The sequence below is a fragment of the Dendrobates tinctorius genome, unplaced genomic scaffold (genome assembly GCF_039654945.1).
Source record: "Dendrobates tinctorius isolate UK_male_01 unplaced genomic scaffold, ASM3965494v1 ptg000020l, whole genome shotgun sequence".
Taxonomy (NCBI): Eukaryota; Metazoa; Chordata; class Amphibia; order Anura; family Dendrobatidae; genus Dendrobates; species Dendrobates tinctorius.
The window spans coordinates 56,815,694-56,835,471 of NW_027361688.1; the positions used below are offsets into that span (position 1 = coordinate 56,815,694).

Here is a 19,778-nt window from a genome sequence, read left to right on the forward strand (position 1 = left end):
GTATTGGGGTATCAGGTGCTGTAATAGGGACACATACGGCAGCAGCGGCTCAGTATTGGGGTATCAGGTGCAGAAGTAGGGACACATACGGCAGCAGCGGCTCAGCATTGGGGTATCAGGTGCAGTAACAGGGACACATACGGCAGCAGTGGCTCAGCATTGGAGTATCAGGTGCAGTAGTAGGGACACAAATGGCAGCAGCGGCTCAGCATTGGGGTAACAGTAGGATGAGGGGTTTGTGCAGGTTGGGGATACATGGTGATGGGGCTTGAGTTTGAGAAGTGAAACGTGTCGTTGTTATATTCTCTCTGTAGCCGAGTCCTGGCTGGAGGAGCTGTCATGTCGGTCTGGGCCAGATGGAAAAGACGTGAAAAGTGACCGATTTCATCAGAAAGAACGTCAGCGGTAAGACACCAACTATACCTGTGCACTAATAACTTATATGTTTTGTAGGACTGGTATTTGCCACTGACCATATTGCGGTAATATCCATGTTGGTCTTTATGTAGGGATTATCTTCAGTAACAGCGCAGTCATCTCCTACATCCACTATTAGGGTGCGTCACCGAGTTGTTAATCAAAGTTACCTAGTTAGGGGCCCACTCAGAAGTTTCGCCCCCCCCCCGAACCGAAACCCTAGCTACGCCTCTGGATATACCGTAGTTGTTTACAATAAGTACTCCAGCCTCATCAGGTGTAAGAAATCTATTTAATAATGCATGTAGTTTTTAATGTGGTAACAGATCTGCTTTTACCATGGAGGATTTTCATTGCGTTTCATCATTAAGTTGTCTACGACGGCTGTAGATTTTGTCTGCCAGTGGAGTCCCCGCAGGCAGAAAATTTAGAAGGGTGTCCATGGGCAGGGGTGTTTATTTTGAGAGTACAGTAAGATATAGACCAAGTTCATTCTGGAGACATTGTTGTTGGGATGAGGGTGCTACTTTTTAATTTTGGGCACAAATTATAGCACATTGGGCCACAAGAGGCCTAATCAGCCATAACTCCAGATAAAAGATGCATACTATCCTAGAACTGCGTTGGATGGTGTTAAAGTAACATTATAACCCCAGTGGATTAAGTAACTGAAAGCAATGTATGTAAGATGGCAGCATCCATAGAGGGGTAAAGTGGTTTAAGTTTTGTCTGTGATAAGTTATGATACTGTGAGTAGTGTTGCTGCACCATTTGATTTCAGGTGGGTTGTCTTTGAGCCCCCAGGTGTCTTATCGAGCGTAAAGAGTAACCATCGTTTTATTTTTTTTTCCATGAATCAATAGTACACATCAGAATAATCAACTTTGTAACATATCTTATCAGAGAAATCTGCTTCTTTCACTCTCAATTTATGGATAAAATCTGTACTCTATGAAGATAGATTTTTGTTTTTTTTCCATTACTGAGATAGGAAATGGCAGTTAGTGCTCATAAATTTCTATTCAGAGGAGAGGAGCTAGAGGCAGCCATAGACAACCTGATGCGAGTTCTCTGGAAAACAGCTACAGTTCACCATAGAATTTTATGAGCACCAACTGTTGGCTCCTATCTCAGTATTGGTAAAGTCAGCATTTACTGAAGACAGATTTTATCTGTTAATTTAGAATGATCAGTCCAGGAGGAGAAAGAAGCAGATTTATCTAATAAGAAATGTTACTAAGTTGGTTATTTTCATATTTTCTATTGATTCATGGAAAAAATTAAACAGACTGATAATCTTTAAGGGGTTTTCTCATAAGGACAACCCCTGTTCTTATGCTCATTTAGGACATCACATGACAACCCTGTTATGAGACAGAGGAGGGACCCGCTAACATGCAGTGGCACTAGTTCTGATGAAGTTGTTGCCTGTTCTGAGAAGATCAGCTGATTGTCATGTTGGCGCTCATGGTGAAGATGCTGGCTGTAACAACCCTGCTGGCATCATTGCATGGCCTCCCATCCCCCGCACACCAACTTACTTTCTGCTTCAAGCCATGCTGTGAATTCTGTCTGTTGCCAGCTCTGTGCCTCTGCTCTCCATATTTCCTGACTGTGTGTATAGGGGGGCGGCACCTGAACTCTCTGGTTCTTATGCAGTCAGGATGCACCTGTGTAATATGTCCCTTACCAATCACCTAGAGCCCTTGACTATTTAGTTTCGCCACACCCACTGACCTTGGCCTGTGCAATGTCTAATCTCAGTTAGTATCTTGCTGCTGAGGAAGCCAGGCCCTGTTCTGTGTATTTCCTCCTTCTCTGGAGGAATACTTCTTGTCTTGCCTTGTACCTTGTCTGCCTGCCAGGAGGCTGAATATCCTGGCCCTTGAGTCTTGGTTCCAGTACCCTGTCTGTACTCTGTCCTACCTTAATCTCCCTTTCTCCTTGTCTGTGTCTTTCCTTGTGTCCTCCCTGTCTGTTCATCTGCACCCTGGCAGCTCTATCTTTTCATCTGCACCCTGGCAGCTCTGTCTGTGAATCTGCACCCTGGCAGCTCTGTCTGTGAATCTGCACCCTTGCAGCTCTGTCTGTGAATCTGCACCCTTGCAGCTCTGTCTGTGAATCTGCACCCTTGCAGCTCTTATCAGTGCCCGGCTCCCCTAGGCGCTCTGCCTGCCCGGCTCCCCTAGGCGCTCTGCCTGCCCGGCTCCCCTAGGCGCTCTGCCTGCCCGGCTCCCCTAGGCGCTCTGCCGGCCCGCACCTCCTGTGTGAACAGGTCCAAACCTGTTCTCTCATATACCACTCCTGCTTGCCCTGTGTCTCAAGCCGTCACCTACCTGCTCTGTGTCTCCAAGCCGTGCCTGCTTGCCCAGTGTCTCAGCCTGCCTGTTAGTCACACCTGTCCAAGTGACTTGTCCCCGAGTGGGATCAGCAGCCACAGCCAGACACCACCCTGGAGTGGCACCCGACAGCTACCTGCCGCACAAGCCTGACCTCACCATCAAAGGCTCCAGTGAAGACCTAGGTAGCTGTCGTAGTCACGTCCCTTCCAGGGTAGCCTGGTTTGTGGCACAGTGGGGCTACAACCCCCCGGCTCACGCCATTCAGCCAAGGCGTGAGCGTGACACTGGCCTAGAGAAACCAATAAAAATAGGTTTAATAAATATATTTTTAATAGCAATAAGGAGCTTGATTCACAGTTCATTTCTCAGGTGGAAAGTGAGGATATGTCACACGTGTGGCGCATCAACAGTGTGATGCAGCAGCAAAAAAGGCCAACACAGTTCTAGGCTGTATTAGACAGACAGAGAAAAGATTCAGAAGGATCTAGATAAGCTTGAACAATGGGCAGTGAGTAATAGAATTGTATTTAACAGGGAAAAATGCAAGATTCAACATCTGGGCAAGAAAAATAAAAATTGCATCTACAGAATGGAAGGAATAGAACTAAGCAACAGCATGTTTGAAAGATTTGTGTATACAAATAGATCAGACTGTACATAAGTGTGATGCAGCAGAAAAAAAGGCAAATACAATTCTAGGATGTATTAACAGAAGCATACAGTCTAGATCACGTGAAGTAATTATCCCCCTCTACTCCTCCTTGGTCAGACCTCATCTGGAATACTGTGTCCAGTTCTGGGCACCACATTTTAAAAAAGACATTTAAAAACTGGAGCAAGTTCCGAGAAGAGCAACCAGGATGGTGAGCGGACTGCAAACTATGTCCTACGAGGAACATTTAAAGGATCCGTAAATATTTAGCTTGCAAAAAAAGAAGGCTAAGAGGAGACTTAATAGCTGTCTACAAATATCTGCAGGGATGTCACAGCATAGAGATCATCATTCTCATTTGCGCTGGCTTCACTCTCCCCTTGGCCAATCAGCGTTGGCGTCACTCTCCCCTTGGCCAATCAGCGTTGGCGTCACTCTCCCCTTGGCCAATCAGCGTTGGCGTCACTCTCCCCTTGGCCAATCAGCGTTGGCGTCACTCTCCCCTTGGCCAATCAGCGTTGGCGTCACTCTCCCCTTGGCCAATCAGCGTTGGCGTCACTCTCCCCTTGGCCAATCAGCGTTGGCGTCACTCTCCCCTTGGCCAATCAGCGTTGGCGTCACTCTCGCCTTGGCCAATCAGCGCTGGCGTCACTCTCTCGCCTTGGCCAATCAGCGCTGGCGTCTCTCTGCTTGGCCAATCAGTGCTGGCTTCATGGGGTTGAACGAGCGCCGATTGACTGTTTTTGGCGCTTATTTTGGGCTCCTTTTTACTTTTCTCCATTAGACGTGGATAGCTAAGCAATGACTGAATCGAAATATTCACAGACTTTGCGGAGTGACCGACCCGGGGTCTTGTGTTTCCAGGTAATATGGGTAATTTTACTGAGTGGAGACATTTCTCTAATGGCTCATGCTTCAATATCAGATCGGTAATGGAGGCACGGAGGACATCATTGCATTATGAATTCTATTACACGTCTGATGATATAACAGGACATATGCAAGGATACAACGCGATTCGTCCTGTCTGATGAATGCATCTGCGACCGAGCAGGAATATCACTTATGTCTGGCCTTGTGCTGGCACGTAAGGTCTGGGGTTGATTTACAGAAAGCCAGACAAGTTTTCGGAGCTGCAGAAATCGGCATGTGGCTGGATACAGGAGGCGTCAGCCTCTATGTATAACTGTCTGATGTCACACACTTCGGTTGACTTTTTCCCATTCATTTCCGACCTGATTTTCGAATGGATTTCTTATGACGCCTATAATGGAGAGAACAAGTAACTTATGTATTTCAGATTTATTTCAGATTCCTTGGGACAAGGTCAGAAGAGAGATGATTGAAGAGAAGGCTCTGAGTCCGGAGACTGTCGACCGAGTGGGCGAATACATCAGACTTAACGGTATGAAGCATGGGAGCTGTACATAAAGGTGCCCGTGATAAATGGCGTACTGTGAGAGCAAAGGGCACTTTGTGTATCTTCAGCGCTTCTTTTTTTTTTTTGCATACGCTGCAACACAGAATAATTGAGTCTCCGGCTGGCAGAGAGATTGTATCTGGTGGAAGCTAATTAAAGGGTAGTTATGCCGGTGGAAATACATCAGAAAAGTCCCAGCACATTGAAGCAGACATAAATTATAGATCCAATAAGGAAATGCTTCAGCCTGGTCGGGGGGGAAATATATCAGATCCCCGGCAAAACAGTCACAGAACGTAAAATGCAATGCATACAAAGGATCCGCTTCATTTGTGTAAAATTGCCTTATGATGGTCTCCTCTTGGCGTTTACCTTCACTTACATGCAGAGTAAGGAATGCAGCCGCTTTCTAATACAGGATTATTATTTATTCATATGTTTTGCTTTTTTAGTGTTTTTTTGCCTTTGGATTTTCTGCCTTAAAGGCACAACAATAAAATAAGCCAAAGGTATAAATAACACATGTCACCTATCCACAGGATACATTATTGCTGGGAGTCCGACCAGAGATTTGTTATTTTTTACTTGCATAGCGCCATCACATTCCACAGCGCTTTACAGACATCATCACTGTCCCCATTGGGGCTGACAATCTAGATTCCCCATCAGTATGTCTTTGGAGTGTCGGAGGAAACCCACGCAAACACGGGGAGAACATACAAACTTCTGGGAGATGTTCTTGATGGCGTTTGAAACCTGGACCCCAGTGCGGCAAAGCAACAGTGCTAACCACTGAGTCACTGTGCTGTTTCATCAGTACAGGGGTCTCAGAGTCTACAACATATATTGCTTATCACAAGTAAAATGTCTGATCCTTGCTAATGCTGAAAATGAGGGTCTGAAGTTCTCTATTTAGATAAAGCATTACTGAGCACATTTGACCACTCCTTTTAACTGTTTAAAGCTCCTATAGATAGTAAATGGAGCAGAGGTCACACATGCTTAGTAATGTTTTATTTAAACAGAGGACTTTGAGCCCCCCATTTTTAGAATTAGCAGGGGGTCTGGATTCCCGACAGTCATACAGTTTTCATGTATGGTACCTTTTGTGGCCGATTTTTGCCTGCAGATTTTCACAGGTAAAATGCCTGATGTTGTAATCTTCAGGGGAAGTAAATGAGCTTCCGAATCATTGACATGCTGCAGGGATTTTCTGCTCACAAAAACAAGCGTGCTGCGGATTTTCACAGCCGCTCATTCTGTTGCATTTTTGTTTTCCCTGATTGAAAAAAAAAAATGGTCACTTTAAGGTTTCTGATAAAGATTTTCAAACTAAAATAAAGGGATTCTCCAGGATTTAGGAGTTGAAGACAGAGAAAGGATCTGGATAAGCTTGAACAATGGGCAGCGACTAATAGAATGGTATTTAACAGGGAGAAATGCAAGATTCTACGTCTGGGCAAGAAAATTGAAAATTACATCTACAGAATGTGAGGAATTGAACTGAGCAACAGCACATGTGAAAAAGACTTGGGTATACGAATAGATGACAGACTGCACATGAGTCAACAGTGTGATACAGCAGCATCTGTCTGAGATGGTTTAGTGAATCCTTCATTGAGCAGGGGGTTGGACACGTTGACCCTGGAGGTCCTTTCCAACTCTTAGAATCCTATCATTCTATGAATTGATGATCTGTGCATAGACGAGACTATTAATGCTTAATTGCTGATAGTGCAAGCTGGGGTTAATGCTGGTGGTTCTGCTTGGCACTTCATCTCCACCCCATTCAGCCCTTTTTTGCAAGATTGGATTTATGCTCATCAAACACTGATGATCCAATCTAAGTTTAATCCAGGAGAGCCCCCTTCAAAGCATGTTTAACGATTATCCATAGACTAATTAAAGCGGTATTCTCAAGTTTGAAAGTTATCCCCATGGGATGGAGAACAACCTCCTGATCATTGAGGTTCGAACCACTGGGACCTCCACTGTTTGCGGACAACCTGTGCTCTGAAGAACCCCGTGTGAATGGAACAGAGATTGATCATGTGCTCTACTGTTCCCGTCATTCTTATAGGAGTGCCGCAGCAGTCAGCTACTTCTGGTAGTCCCATTAAGAAAGGATGGGCCACGATGAATCATCTGTAGCTGGCCTCTTTCACCTACCTTTTATCTTTCCATACATGGCCTTTGGGCTTCCTCAGGCCCCAGGGCACAAGTACCACATATCTGCATCTTCTATAGCTCCGTCGCTGGTTCTGCTGTGTGAACATCGCTGTATAGATAAATTGTTTTCTGATTAGGTGGCTTGGCAATTCTAGAACAATTATGGAACCATCCATTGATTTCTTCGAACTCCATTGCAATGGAAGCACTGAGCGACCTCAAACTACTGCACTGCTACCTGGAAATCTTTGGCGTGGCAGATAAGGTATGAACATAAAATACGTTACCCTGTGGCAGAAGTTACCAGTCTGAGACATTAGCCGTCAACTAAGCGCCTTTTTATTGTAATTTCTCATTAGGTCTCATTTGATCTGGGCTTGGCTCGTGGTTTGGATTACTATACAGGGGTGATTTATGAAGCTGTACTGCTTGAAGACCCTAAAGACACCAAGACCCCTGACCATATTGGTTTGGGTAGTATAGCCGCAGGGGGGCGTTATGATGACCTGGTGGGGATGTTTGATGCCAAGGGCAGAAAAGTACCATGTGTGGGGATCAGCATTGGAATTGAGAGAATACTGTCCATAGCAGAGAAGAGAGCTGAGGTAAGGAGAAAAGCCTGAAGAGGTATGAACATTGACAATACTACTGACGACCATCACAGCCTCCCGCAGCATCTTTATATTTAAAGGGGTTGTCCGGGCATAACAGATGGGAGTAACCCTTCAGTGTATGTCACAGAAAATAGAGGTAAAGCACTGTTTATGTGCTATCCAGTGATAGAATTGTTGGGGTTCAGAGCACAGAACTTCTGGTCCACAAGAAGGTTACATTGAGTATCTGTGCTTGGTATGAACAGTCATTTTGTTCTCACGGGCTTGTCCATATACAGGACCATTACAGTATACAGAGGAGCAGACTGTACTCTAAGAATAGCTGATAATGTACCAAATATCTGTGGTGGATGCATCTGATCTGAGCACAGTTTAGCAGAATTCGGCTCCTGGAAGCCTGGCCTATTCTATACATTCATCAGTCAGTTCAGTCACCAATGCAGATAGATGGAGCTAGTGGCAAGCACACAAGATGGGGAGGGTTCAGCAGCACTCAGGAGAAGCAGGGTGGTGCTGGGAAACGTAGATTTAGCAGTGTAGTCAGACCACCCATTCAGCTATGTCAAAGTGGATGCCCAAAGCGGCAGATAGGGAAAAAATAATAGTCTATGTTAGGCTGGGTGTAATTATACATTTACTGGGCTTTGTGAAAAAGAATGTGATTGTGGGAATAACCCTTTTAATCTTTAGAAATGATGCTTCATGAAATGATGATATATAAATGATGCTACAACTTTTTTGTATGAATCTTTAAAGAATATCCGAACTACAGAAACTCAAGTGCTGGTGGCGTCCGCACAGCCTCATTTCCTAGAAGAGAGGATGAAACTTCTTACTGCGCTCTGGAGTGCTGGTATTAAAGTGAGTATATTGTGTGTCTTCTTTGCTGTGCATACATATTTTGTGTGTACCTGCACTTTTAGATAAAGATGGGGTCACAAGAACCATTTTACATTCCTGTTTTATCTTCTCATCCAGAAGCATTAAAGCAGAATGTAACTGAGCTCAATGGTGGTTTGAGTGGCAGTTTGTATTTGCTCAGCTCTGTTCCGTAGTGTGTTTCTTTCTTTTTGTTTTGTTTTTTACAGAAAAATAGTGAAATATTTGTGACACAAACAGATACAGAATTAACTATTGAGGTTTTTGTCTTTATTTTTTTTTTGTTTTTTTAACAATAACCTCGTGGAGTCACAGCTAGAATTTCCATCAGCAGGGCTGTATGAGGGCTAATTTTCATTGGTTCCATTTTATGGTAGATGCTGCTTTTTGATTACTTTATGGATGCAAAATGATCAAAAAAACAACAATTGTATATTTTTTTTATTTTGTGTAATCTCGATAAACGCCATACATGTACACCGCTTGTCGGGAGGAGCAGGCTCAGGAGCTATGGGGAATGGTGAGCCCACACTATTCCCCAAAGCCTATTGTCAGTTATTACGTGTCTCACACTGGTAACTTTCCCTTTCGTTTTAAATAATCTCTGGAGGCAGATTCTTTGGGAGATCTATGACCGGCCCAGAGATTTTAGCAGCTCATTTACATATTAAGAAAAACGTGTATTTCTATGGAATAAAACATCGGATCACAGATATCAAGGTGTCACTTAAGTCAGCTTCCTATGACATACATGCCCATATAGATGGCTCAGGAGGGTTTATCGTACTGACTCATTCTCAGAATTTGTCACCAGGTCAAAAGTGTCCAGTTTGTGCTCTTATATTAGTCATGCTGCTCCCTGGAGTAATCACGCACGTATTGGGAATGTCACACAGCGAAAACACCGGCTTAAAAGCAATGTCACAGCAGAAACAACAGCTTAAAGGGAGTGCCGTACACCGCAGACACCTGCTTTGGCTAGCTGGGGTGTGTGCAAAATTTTAGCAAATGGTACAGTATATCTATGTACATCTTCTCACCAGCAGCAAAATCCCTGTCTGGCCGGCCATCACAAAAGAAGAGATTGAATAGATTACATAGATAAAAGAAATGCGCACACACAGAAGATGTTGCAGAGTTGGTCGAGTTCAGCTGAGACGAGTTGGTTGTCTGGCTTGCTTTCAACCTGAAAAGCAAGCAAGCAAGCGTGAATAATAGAATAAAAACAATCCAAATATGTTACCATCAAGCAAAATAAACAAGTGAAGTCTTATTTTGCTTGATGGTAAACATTTTAGATTTTCTTCCTTCTCTCCTTCCTTCCTTCCTTCCCTCCCTCCCTCTCTCCTTCCCTCTTTCCTTCCTTCCCGCCCTCTTTCCTTCCTTCCCGCCCTCTTTCAATCTTTCCTTCCGTCCCTCCTTCCTGAAAAGCTAGCAAGCATGAATAATAGAAAAAAAAAATCCAAAAATGTTACCATCAAGGAAAATAAGTGAAGTCTTATTTTGCTTGATGGTGAACATTTTGGATTTTCTTTCTTCCTTCCTTCCCTTCCCTCCTTCTCTCCCTTTTTCCTTCACCCTTCCTTCCTTTACCCTTCCTTGCTTTACCCTTCCCTCCTTTACTCTTCATTCATTTCTTTCCTTCCCGAAAAGCAAGCAAGCAAGCATGAATAATAGAAAAAAACAATCCAAAAATGTTACCATCAAGGAAAATAAACAAGTGAAGTCTTATTTTGTTTTGATGGTGAACATTTTGGATTTTATGCCTTCCTTCCCTCCCGCCTCCCTGCCTTCCTTCCCTCCCGCCTCCCTGCCTTCCTTCCCTCCCGCCTCCCTGCCTTCCTTCCCTCCCGCCTCCCTGCCTTCCTTCCCTCCCGCCTCCCTTCCTTCCTTCCCTCCCGCCTTCCTTCCTTCCTTCCCTCCCGCCTTCCTTCCTTCCTTCCCTCCCGCCTTCCTTCCTTCCTTCCCTCCCGCCTTCCTTCCTTCCTTCCCTCCCGCCTTCCTTCCTTCCTTCCCTCCCGCCTTCCTTCCTTCCTTCCCTCCCGCCTTCCTTCCTTCCTTCCCTCCCGCCTTCCTTCCTTCCTTCCCTCCCGCCTTCCTTCCCTCTTTGTTCATTTCTTTCCTTCCCCTTTCTTTTTCTTTCTTTCTTTGTCCTTTCTTTTTGTCCTTTCTTTTTTTCCAATCAGATCATTTTTTTGTGAAAAATATCGAATTTTAAACAAAACAATTCAGATGCAGTTGAAGTTCAGACTTTCAGCTTTCATTTGAGGGTATCCACATTAAAATTGGATGCAGGGTTTAGGAGTTTCAGCTCCTTAACATGTGCCACCCTGTTTTGAAAGGGACCAAAAGTAATTGGACAGTTGACTCCAAGGCTATTTCATGGACAGGTGTGGGCAATCCCTTCATTATGTCATTCTCAATTAAGCAGATAAAAGGCCTGGAGTTGATTTGAGGTGTGCTTGCATTTGGAAGGTTTTGCTGTGAAGGAAACATGCGGTCAAAGGAGCTCTCCATGCAGGTGAAACAAGCCATCCTTAAGCTGCAAAAACAGAAAAAACCCATCCGAGAAATTGCTACAACATTAGGAGTGGCAAAATCTACAGTTTGGTACATCCTGAGAAAGAAAGAAAGCACTGGTGAACTCATCAATGCAAAAAAACCTGGGCGCCCACAGAAGACAACAGTGGTGGATGATTGCAGAATAGTCTCCATGGTGAAGAGAAACCCCTTCACAACAGCCAACCAAGTGAACAACACTCTCCAGGAGGTAGGCGTATCAATATCCAAATCTACCATAAAGAGAAGACTGCATGAAAGTAAATACAAAGGGTTCACTGCATGGTGCAAGCCACTCATAAGCATCAAGAATCAAAAGGCTAGACTGGACTTTACTAAAAACCATCTAAAAAAGCCAGCACAGTTCTGGAAGAACATTCTTTGGACAGATGAAACCAAGATCAACCTCTACCAGAATGATGGAAAGAGAAAAGTATGGCGAAGGCGTGGTACAGCTCATGATACAAAGCATACCACATCATCTGTAAAACACGGCGGAGGCAGTGTGATGGCTTGGGCATGCATGACTGCCAGTGGCACTGGGTCACTAGTGTTTATTGATGTGACACAGGACAGAAGCAGCCGAATGAATTCTGAGGTATTCAGAGCCATACTGTGTGCTCAAATGCAGCCAAACTGATTGGTCGTCGTTTCATACTACAGATGGACAATGACCCAAAACGTAAAGCCAAAGCAACCCAGGAGTTTATTAAAGCAAAGAAGTGGAATATTCTTGAATGGCCAAGTCAGTCACCTGATCTCAACCCAATTGAGCATGCATTTCACTTGTTAAAGACTAAACGTCAAACAGGCCCACAAACAGCAACTGAAAACCACCGCAGTGAAGGCCTGGCAGAGCATCAAAAAGGAGGAAACACAGCGTCTGGTATGTCCATGAGTTCTAAACTTCAGGCAGTCATTGCCAACAAAGGGATTTCAACCAAGTACTAGAAATGAACATTTTATTTACAATTATTTAATCTGTCCAATTAGTTTTGGTCCCTTTAAAAACAGGGTGGCACATGTTAAGGAGCTGAAACTGCTAAACCCTTCATCCAATTTTAATGTGGATACCCTCAAATGAAAGCTGAAAGTCTGAACTTCAACTGCATCTGAATTGTTTTGTTTAAAATTCATTGTGGTAATGTCTAGAACCAAAATTAGAAAAATGTCTCTGTCCAAATATATATGGACCTAACTGTAAATTAATGCCACGTGTATTGCACCAAAATACAGGTAATCACAGCATTTAGGCATAGTTATCTAGGACCCCTTTGTTTCCCAGAACCAAAATCTAACACTCTGGATAGGTGAGTTAGGGATCTGTGATGAGTTAGACGATTTTACAGATTTATGACAATGAAAGGTACCGACGGCCTATCACCATGTTTGAGAGGGCTTTCTGATACGATCCCCGGAGTAGTTTGTTTTCTTCAGGCAAAATTGGCTAAAAAAGAGATTTTACTGACTGAAAAGTCAAAAACCCGACCACCACTGAACAAGACACAAAAGTACAAGGTGTTCATTGCTGAGTCAGGATACAAATCCAGCTCACCAGACATAGCATTCCAACATCGGAGCACGAGACCGCTGTGTCAAAGCGCACAATCCAAGGCAATGAGAAAAAACTTTGTCCAGCTCCACGATGTAGTGAAAAATATTCTTTATTCACTCAATAGAAATGAGGTTTAAAAGCCAGCATGAGTTACAAGGCATGCGATCGATCGCATGCCTTGTAATTCATGCTGGCTTTTAAACCTCATTTCTATTGAGTGAATAAAGAATATTTTTCACTACATCGTGGAGCTGGACAAAGTTTTTTCTCATTGCCGTTCATTGCTGAGACATGGCCGAGGTAAGGAAGGCTGAGCCTGACCACCACTGAACAAGACACAGAAGGACAAGGTGTTCAGTCCTCAGAGACATGGCCGAGGTAAGGAAGGCTGAGCCCGACCACCTCTGAACAAGACACAGAAGTACAAGGTGTTCAGTGCTCAGAGACATGGCCGAGGTAAGGAAGGCTGAGCCCAACCACCTCTGAACAAGACACAGAAGGACAAGGTGTTCAGTGCTCAGAGACATGGCCAAGTTAAGGAAGGCTGAAACCGTGAAACCGACCACCACTGAACAAGACACGGACGGATAAGGTGTTCAGTGCTCAGACATGGCCGAGGTAAGGAAGGTTGAAACCCGACAACCGCTGAACCAGATAGAGGCTGAAACGTCAAGACTGGGCCAAAAAATGTCTGAAGACAGGCTTTTCAAAGGTTTTATGGACTGATGAGATGATTGACTCTTGATGGACCCGTGGCTGGATCGGTAACGGCCACCAACCTCCATTTCAACTCGAACACCTCCAAGGTGGCTGTCGGCTACTTCTATTGGTGGGTAGTATTAAAGATGACGTAGTTGTACATTTTCAGGTTGAAGATTGACTCCTAGTCAACTCCCAAACCTACTTCCAGTTTTAGAAGACACTTTCTTCAAGTAGTGGCACAGGAAAAAGTCTGCGTCTTTGAAGAAAACCATGATCTTTATGCAGGACAATGCTCCTTCACATGCATCGAAGTCTCCACTGCTTGGCCGCCAGTAGAGGCCTTAAAAACGAAAGAATGCCAGGGCCCCTTCCTTACCTGATCTAAGACCTATTGAGAGCTTGTGGCCCTTCTTAAGTGAGAGATTTACGGTGAAGGTAAACAGTCTCCTCTATCGAGATGGAAAAATTTCCATTTTTCATTTAGTTGCATACTTATTCTTCACACTAATAGTTGCCCAATAATTCTGTAGACACAGCTATTCCCTCAAGAAAGACTAAATCTCACTATTACCTTCCTAAACAGGTTTATTAACCTCTCTTGGACTGACCGGCAGCGCTGTAGTTGATCAATAATAAAATGAATCATCCTGAATATAAATTGCCTGATAATTTTGCACACCGTGTAGTAGTGTCCCCCTTGGATTCTCACACTGTGGCCTCTGGCTTTCTGCTCTGTCCGTGCAGAACAGCAATGTGTGCACGAAGCCATGGATTTATCTAGAGAACAGTTTTCACAACCATTTGTAGTGGGATTTTCTTTTTTTTTGTGGCAATCAGCATTAGTATTGATTCTTCAGTTAATCACTGGTTCTTCACTGTTGTTGATTTCTATTTTGTCCAATGTAGGCAGAAATGGTTCACCGAAAAAACCCTAAATTACTCGCCCAGTTGCAGTACTGCGAGAAGACCGGCATTCCACTGGTGGCCATTATTGGGGAGCAAGAACTTAACGATGGAGTGGTGAAGCTGAGAGATACTGCAACGCGAGAGGAGGTATACATCTATGGAATATGGTCCATCACATTACTTGCTACTTAAGGCCGGGTTCACACACCGTGACATATGAAAAAAAAACACTACACTTTGAATCATCCTGAATATTCGCTTCACAATCTGTAATGGACATAGATGTGGAATTCTAATGAAAGACGCAGTACAGTACTCTGGTGTGCATTTCTTACCCAAATTCTGGATCAAATACTTAACGTGGATCACCGAGGCACATGGGCCTGATGTTTTGTTTCCCTCTCTACTTTTTTTATTACCTCTAGATCATTCTTTCTAACAATATAATTCCTCCAGTGCACGGGTCTAACCTTTTATAGTATTTTTTCTTTGTCTTCTTCTGTAGCCATGAGCTAACAATTAGGCCTCATTTAGACATCAGGGGTTTTTTTATGAGATAAGCGGACCGATTTTCATCAGTTTTTGTTCACTGATGAGAAGAAAAAAGTTACTCCATCTCCTTCTATCTGTCAGTGAAAAATGAATGTCATCTGAGTGCTTGTCCGATATTTTTCACAGGCCCATTGACTTTCATTGCTGAGTTTGATCTGACACTCTGATCCAAAAAAACACAGATGTGAACTGCCCCATAGACTGTCATAGGTACGAGGGCGAAGACTCGTACCTGAAAAACTGATGGCTGAATGAGCCCTTAGGCTAGGACAGTAGGGTGGAATAATACTCCAAAATAGCCATTGCTTACCTTATAAATCCGCTGTTGCTTGAACACTGCTAATCCAGCACCATTCTCTGTTCATTTCCCTGTGGCGCTCACATGCCATCTCGCTCTCAGTGATGAGGACCAGGATAGGGACATTACTACAAGATGAGGACCAGGATAGGGACATTACTACACGATGAGGACCAGGATGGGGACATTACTACAAGATGAGGAGCAGGATAGGGACATTACTACAAGATGAGGAGCAGGATAGGGACATTACTACAAGATGAGGAGCAGGATAGGGACATTACTACAAGATGAGGAGCAGGATAGGGACATTACTACAAGATGAGGAGCAGGATAGGGACATTACTACAAGATGAGGAGCAGGATAGGGACATTACTACAAGATGAGGAGCAGGATAGGGACATTACTACAAGATGAGGAGCAGGATAGGGACATTACTACAAGATGAGGACCAGGATAGGGACATTACTACAAGATGAGGACCAGGATAGGGGACATTACTGCAAGATGAGGAGCAGGATAGGGACATTACTACAAGATGAGGAGCAGGATAGGGACATTACTACAAGATGAGGACCAGGATAGGGGACATTACTACAAGATGAGGACCAGGATAGGGGACATTACTACAAGATGAGGACCAGGATAGGGGACATTACTACAAGATGAGGACCAGGATAGGGACATTACTACAAGATGAGGAGCAGGATAGGGACATTACTACAAGATGAGGAGCAGGATAGGGACATTACTACAAGATGAGGAGCAGGATAGGGACATTACTACAAGATGAGGAGCAGGATAGGGACATTACTACAAGATGAGGAGCAGGATAGGGACATTACTACAAGATGAGGAGCAGGATAGGGACATTACTACAAGATGAGGACCAGGATAGGGGACATTACTACAAGATGAGGACCAGGATAGGGGACATTACTACAAGATGAGGACCAGGATAGGGGACATTACTACAAGATGAGGACCAGGATAGGGGACATTACTACAAGATGAGGACCAGGATAGGGGACATTACTACAAGATGAGGACCAGGATAGGGGACATTACTACAAGATGAGGACCAGGATAGGGGACATTACTACAAGATGAGGACCAGGATAGGGACATTACTACAAGATGAGGACCAGGATAGGGACATTACTACAAGATGAGGACCAGGATAGGGACATTACTATAAGGTGGGACCAGGATATTGACATTACTACAATTTGAGGACCAGGATAGGGACATTACTACAAGATGAGGACCAGGATAGGGACATTACTACAAGATGAGGACCAGGATAGGGACATTACTACCAGATGAGGACCTGGATGGGCACATTACTACAAGGTGGGACCAGGATAGGGGACATTACTGCAAGATAGGGACCAGGATAGGGGACATTACTACAAGATGAGGACCAGGATAGGAGACATTACTACAAGATGAGGACCAGGATAGGGACATTACTACCAGATGAGGACCAGGATAGGAGACATTACTACAAGATGAGGACCAGGATAGGGGACATTATTGCAAGATGAGGACTAGGATTGGAGACATTACTAAGATGTTTGCCAGAATTGCTAGACGTTGCTAATTGTAAGACAGTATTATGGTTATGTGGCTAATTGTGGGAAACAAAATTGTATTTTATACAGAAATCAAACAAGTAAATTAAAAAAGTGCTATAAAACTACTATAACCCCATACAATAAATGTCATTTAAAAAAATAAACACAGCAAAAATGTTTAAAAAAAAATAAATTGAAAAGGTGTATAGGAAAAATGTCACTTTTTCCTACAAAGAATGTGACCCCCCAATATTCTAATTTACGGCCCATATACCCAGTCGACCCCTTTTATAGACTTAATGGAAAAAAGAAGGCTGGTAGAAGGGCAAAATGAGCAATTGTAAGTACACATTGCTGTATAATATGATGGTTGCAATATTTTCATTGGATAAAAACTTTGATAGGAGCGATTCTTTAACCAATTCACGGCATAGGACGTATATATACTTGTCTCCCCTTTTGATGCGGGCTGCGACACTGAGCCCGCATCTTTTCCGACACATGACAGCTGATTTGAACAGCTGACATGTGCCCCTAACAGCCACGGGTGGAATCGTGACCCACCCATGCCTGTTAACATGTTGAATGCCGTTGTCAATCTCTGACAGCGGCATTTAACATTATCGCGCCACAAGTGCGTCACCAGCTCCACCTATCGGCGCCCCTGTCACATGATCACGGGGTGCCAGTAGGTTGTAATGACCACCCGGGGTCTGCAGGAGACCTCCGTGTTTGTCATTGATCACCGCCCCTTGGCCCCGGCGTTCATAGGAGATGATCAATTCTACATATAGCAGGTATGAAGTCTTGCTATGTGTAGCACAAGCGATCAGATAAATGCAGCTTCAAGTCTCCTCAGAATCGCCCGATCTATCAAAATATAAACAGAATAAATCCGATAGGTAAACGGCGTAACGAGAAAAAAATTTAAATAGCCAGAATCTGCTTACAATATACAGTCTTCGTTCTTTCGGTTCACGCCAACCATTTCATTAGTCCCTATGGAAACACTTGAACAGGGACACATAGCAACATTTTGGGATTACTACACATGGATTACCAGCTAAGCCTAAATAGTATTAGTCTGTGCATGTTTAATCAGAGCGCCATTTTTTACCTTTAACCATAATCTTACTGTTTTTTTTTTTAAACAGGTTAATATCGCAAGGGAACATTTAGTAGAAGAAATCCAAAAACGGACCAGTTAACAATAACTCTCTAAAAGATGCTCATACAGAGACTCAGCTGGTCATAGAACAATGAGGACAACATGTGCAATCTCTCCATCAGGACACTTTTTTTATATTGTGACCATTTGTAAGACTATATTCACACACTAGTGTGTTTCCATCAACCGAGAGAAACAGTCCGCTTTTTGTTTTCTCAGGTGTCATCTTTTTTTTCCTTCTCTTCCTTTTTTATTGAAGCAGGTAGAACTTTAATTATCCCCTGATACATTGTTAATAATCAGCTAAAAAGAGATGGACTGTGAAGAACAAAGTATGGGCCCGAATCCTTGTTGGCGATTTCTTGAAGTCACTTTTTCATTTTTATTTTTTTTTTGTCTTGTCGTATTAACTGACATTTCTTTCACACTCAATTCTGCAAAATGACTTCTGCGGTTCATGAATTTGGCTCAACATTGTTCTTTATTCTCTCTTTATCCAGTTCATGGAACTTTTTAGTAGCAAGTCATAATTCCTTAAAAAAAGTTCCAAAAATGTGACAAATTGAAGACTCCTCCAGAAACCTTATTCCAAGCAGGGACTGGAGTAAGATGTGCCAAATAAAGTGATATCTAGAAAAAGCAATTTGTCTATAACATCCGCATAAGCAAACTTGTTGAGGAAAAATGTTAGTCTTAACAAGAAAGACAACTTAGAAAGTGTAGAGAATAAGGCACAATCAGTCAGGCCACTAAAAGAAAGAAATTACTCCAGAAACGTGGAGACACAGCAATGAGGAAGCGGGGTCTGTGTCTTTGGCGACTTATCTGTTACACACTGATAGCCATAAACCTTAATATCAGAGTCTGGACTGTAAAGCGGATGAAAATAGGACGCGCTCTGAGTCTCACAGACCCATTATGAAAACCGATGTGTATATGGATTAATAAAGCTCCATGGCAAAAATAAACGGACAGAATGCGGCCGTGACACGCAGGTGTGAATGTATATTAGTATAGTTCTATGTGATGAGAAAAATTCTTGTTTATTCCATTTTCCTGTTTTTTTTTTTTTTTTAATTTGTCGTTCGTATTTTACACAGTAAATTTACACTTAGACTATTCTGTTCCTTTTAGCAGGGGTGTAACAATCACGGTCACAGAGGGTGCGAGAAGGGGTCCCCCATCTAAGCTCGGTGTGCATCCAGCTGAAACGTACTGCGGCGCAGAGATCTGCTGAGTCCCTGCACCACCATACACGCCAGTAGGTGCCGTCGGCATGCCAGTCACCAGCGGCTCATAGCTGTGACTTCACAAGTCGCCCATAACAGGCTGCCAGAGCGGACGCTGCATGTTGTGGGAAAATGTTGGTCCCCAGTAGTGCCTAATCCATGGCATTGGATATATATATATATATATATATATATATATATATATATATATATATATATATATATATATATATATATATATATTCATTTGTATGATAATTATCAATAAATAAATTTACTTATTGGACATTTTTTCGGTGTTTCGTTGTTTTTATCTAATTACCCCGAGTTGTCTCTCTAACTTTCCATGCGTGCAATTGTTGTATTAAATTGTCATTTTAGCATTGCACTTTTTCCTTGAGATAAGTTATAATAAATTTGGAGAAAATCTGATACTTTCCTGATTTTATTGTATGATGGATACGTATCTGCCTAAAATTGCTGTCCTGTCTGTATATTCTCTTTTGCTTCCCACCCTGCCGAGGAGATGTGCTATGATCAGACCATGTTTCTGTACGGGCAGACACAGCCATTACACAGTACACAGCAGGGACACATTTATGAGCTTATTTCAGCACAGGAACATTTTTTTTAACACATCTAATTGTGAACCTAATTTCCTAAAGGGAAAGCCCCTTTACTTATACCATAACAGATTTCGAAAAGGCATAAATATGAAATGAGAAGTAAAGAGGAACA

At 43.2% G+C, this 19,778-nt stretch overlaps 1 protein-coding gene across 5 annotated transcripts in view; it reads left to right on the forward strand.

Moving 5' to 3' along the window:
* LOC141083684 (histidine--tRNA ligase, cytoplasmic-like) overlaps positions 1–19,472 on the forward strand; it is a 78,748-nt gene extending 59,276 nt beyond the window's left edge. For 2 of the 5 annotated variants that reach the window (XM_073568078.1, XM_073568077.1), the window contains exons 9-14: positions 4,723–4,816; positions 7,138–7,265; positions 7,360–7,605; positions 8,371–8,475; positions 14,216–14,362; positions 17,798–19,472. In XM_073568078.1, the coding sequence (XP_073424179.1) occupies positions 4,723–4,816; positions 7,138–7,265; positions 7,360–7,605; positions 8,371–8,475; positions 14,216–14,362; positions 17,798–17,851 (774 nt within the window). In that variant the 3' untranslated portion in view covers positions 17,852–19,472. The remainder of the gene's footprint in view (positions 1–4,722; positions 4,817–7,137; positions 7,266–7,359; positions 7,606–8,370; positions 8,476–14,215; positions 14,363–17,797) is intronic. The other 3 variants (XR_012230790.1, XR_012230791.1, XM_073568079.1) reach the window with 3 other exon arrangements.
* Positions 19,473–19,778: the final 306 nt, after the last annotated feature.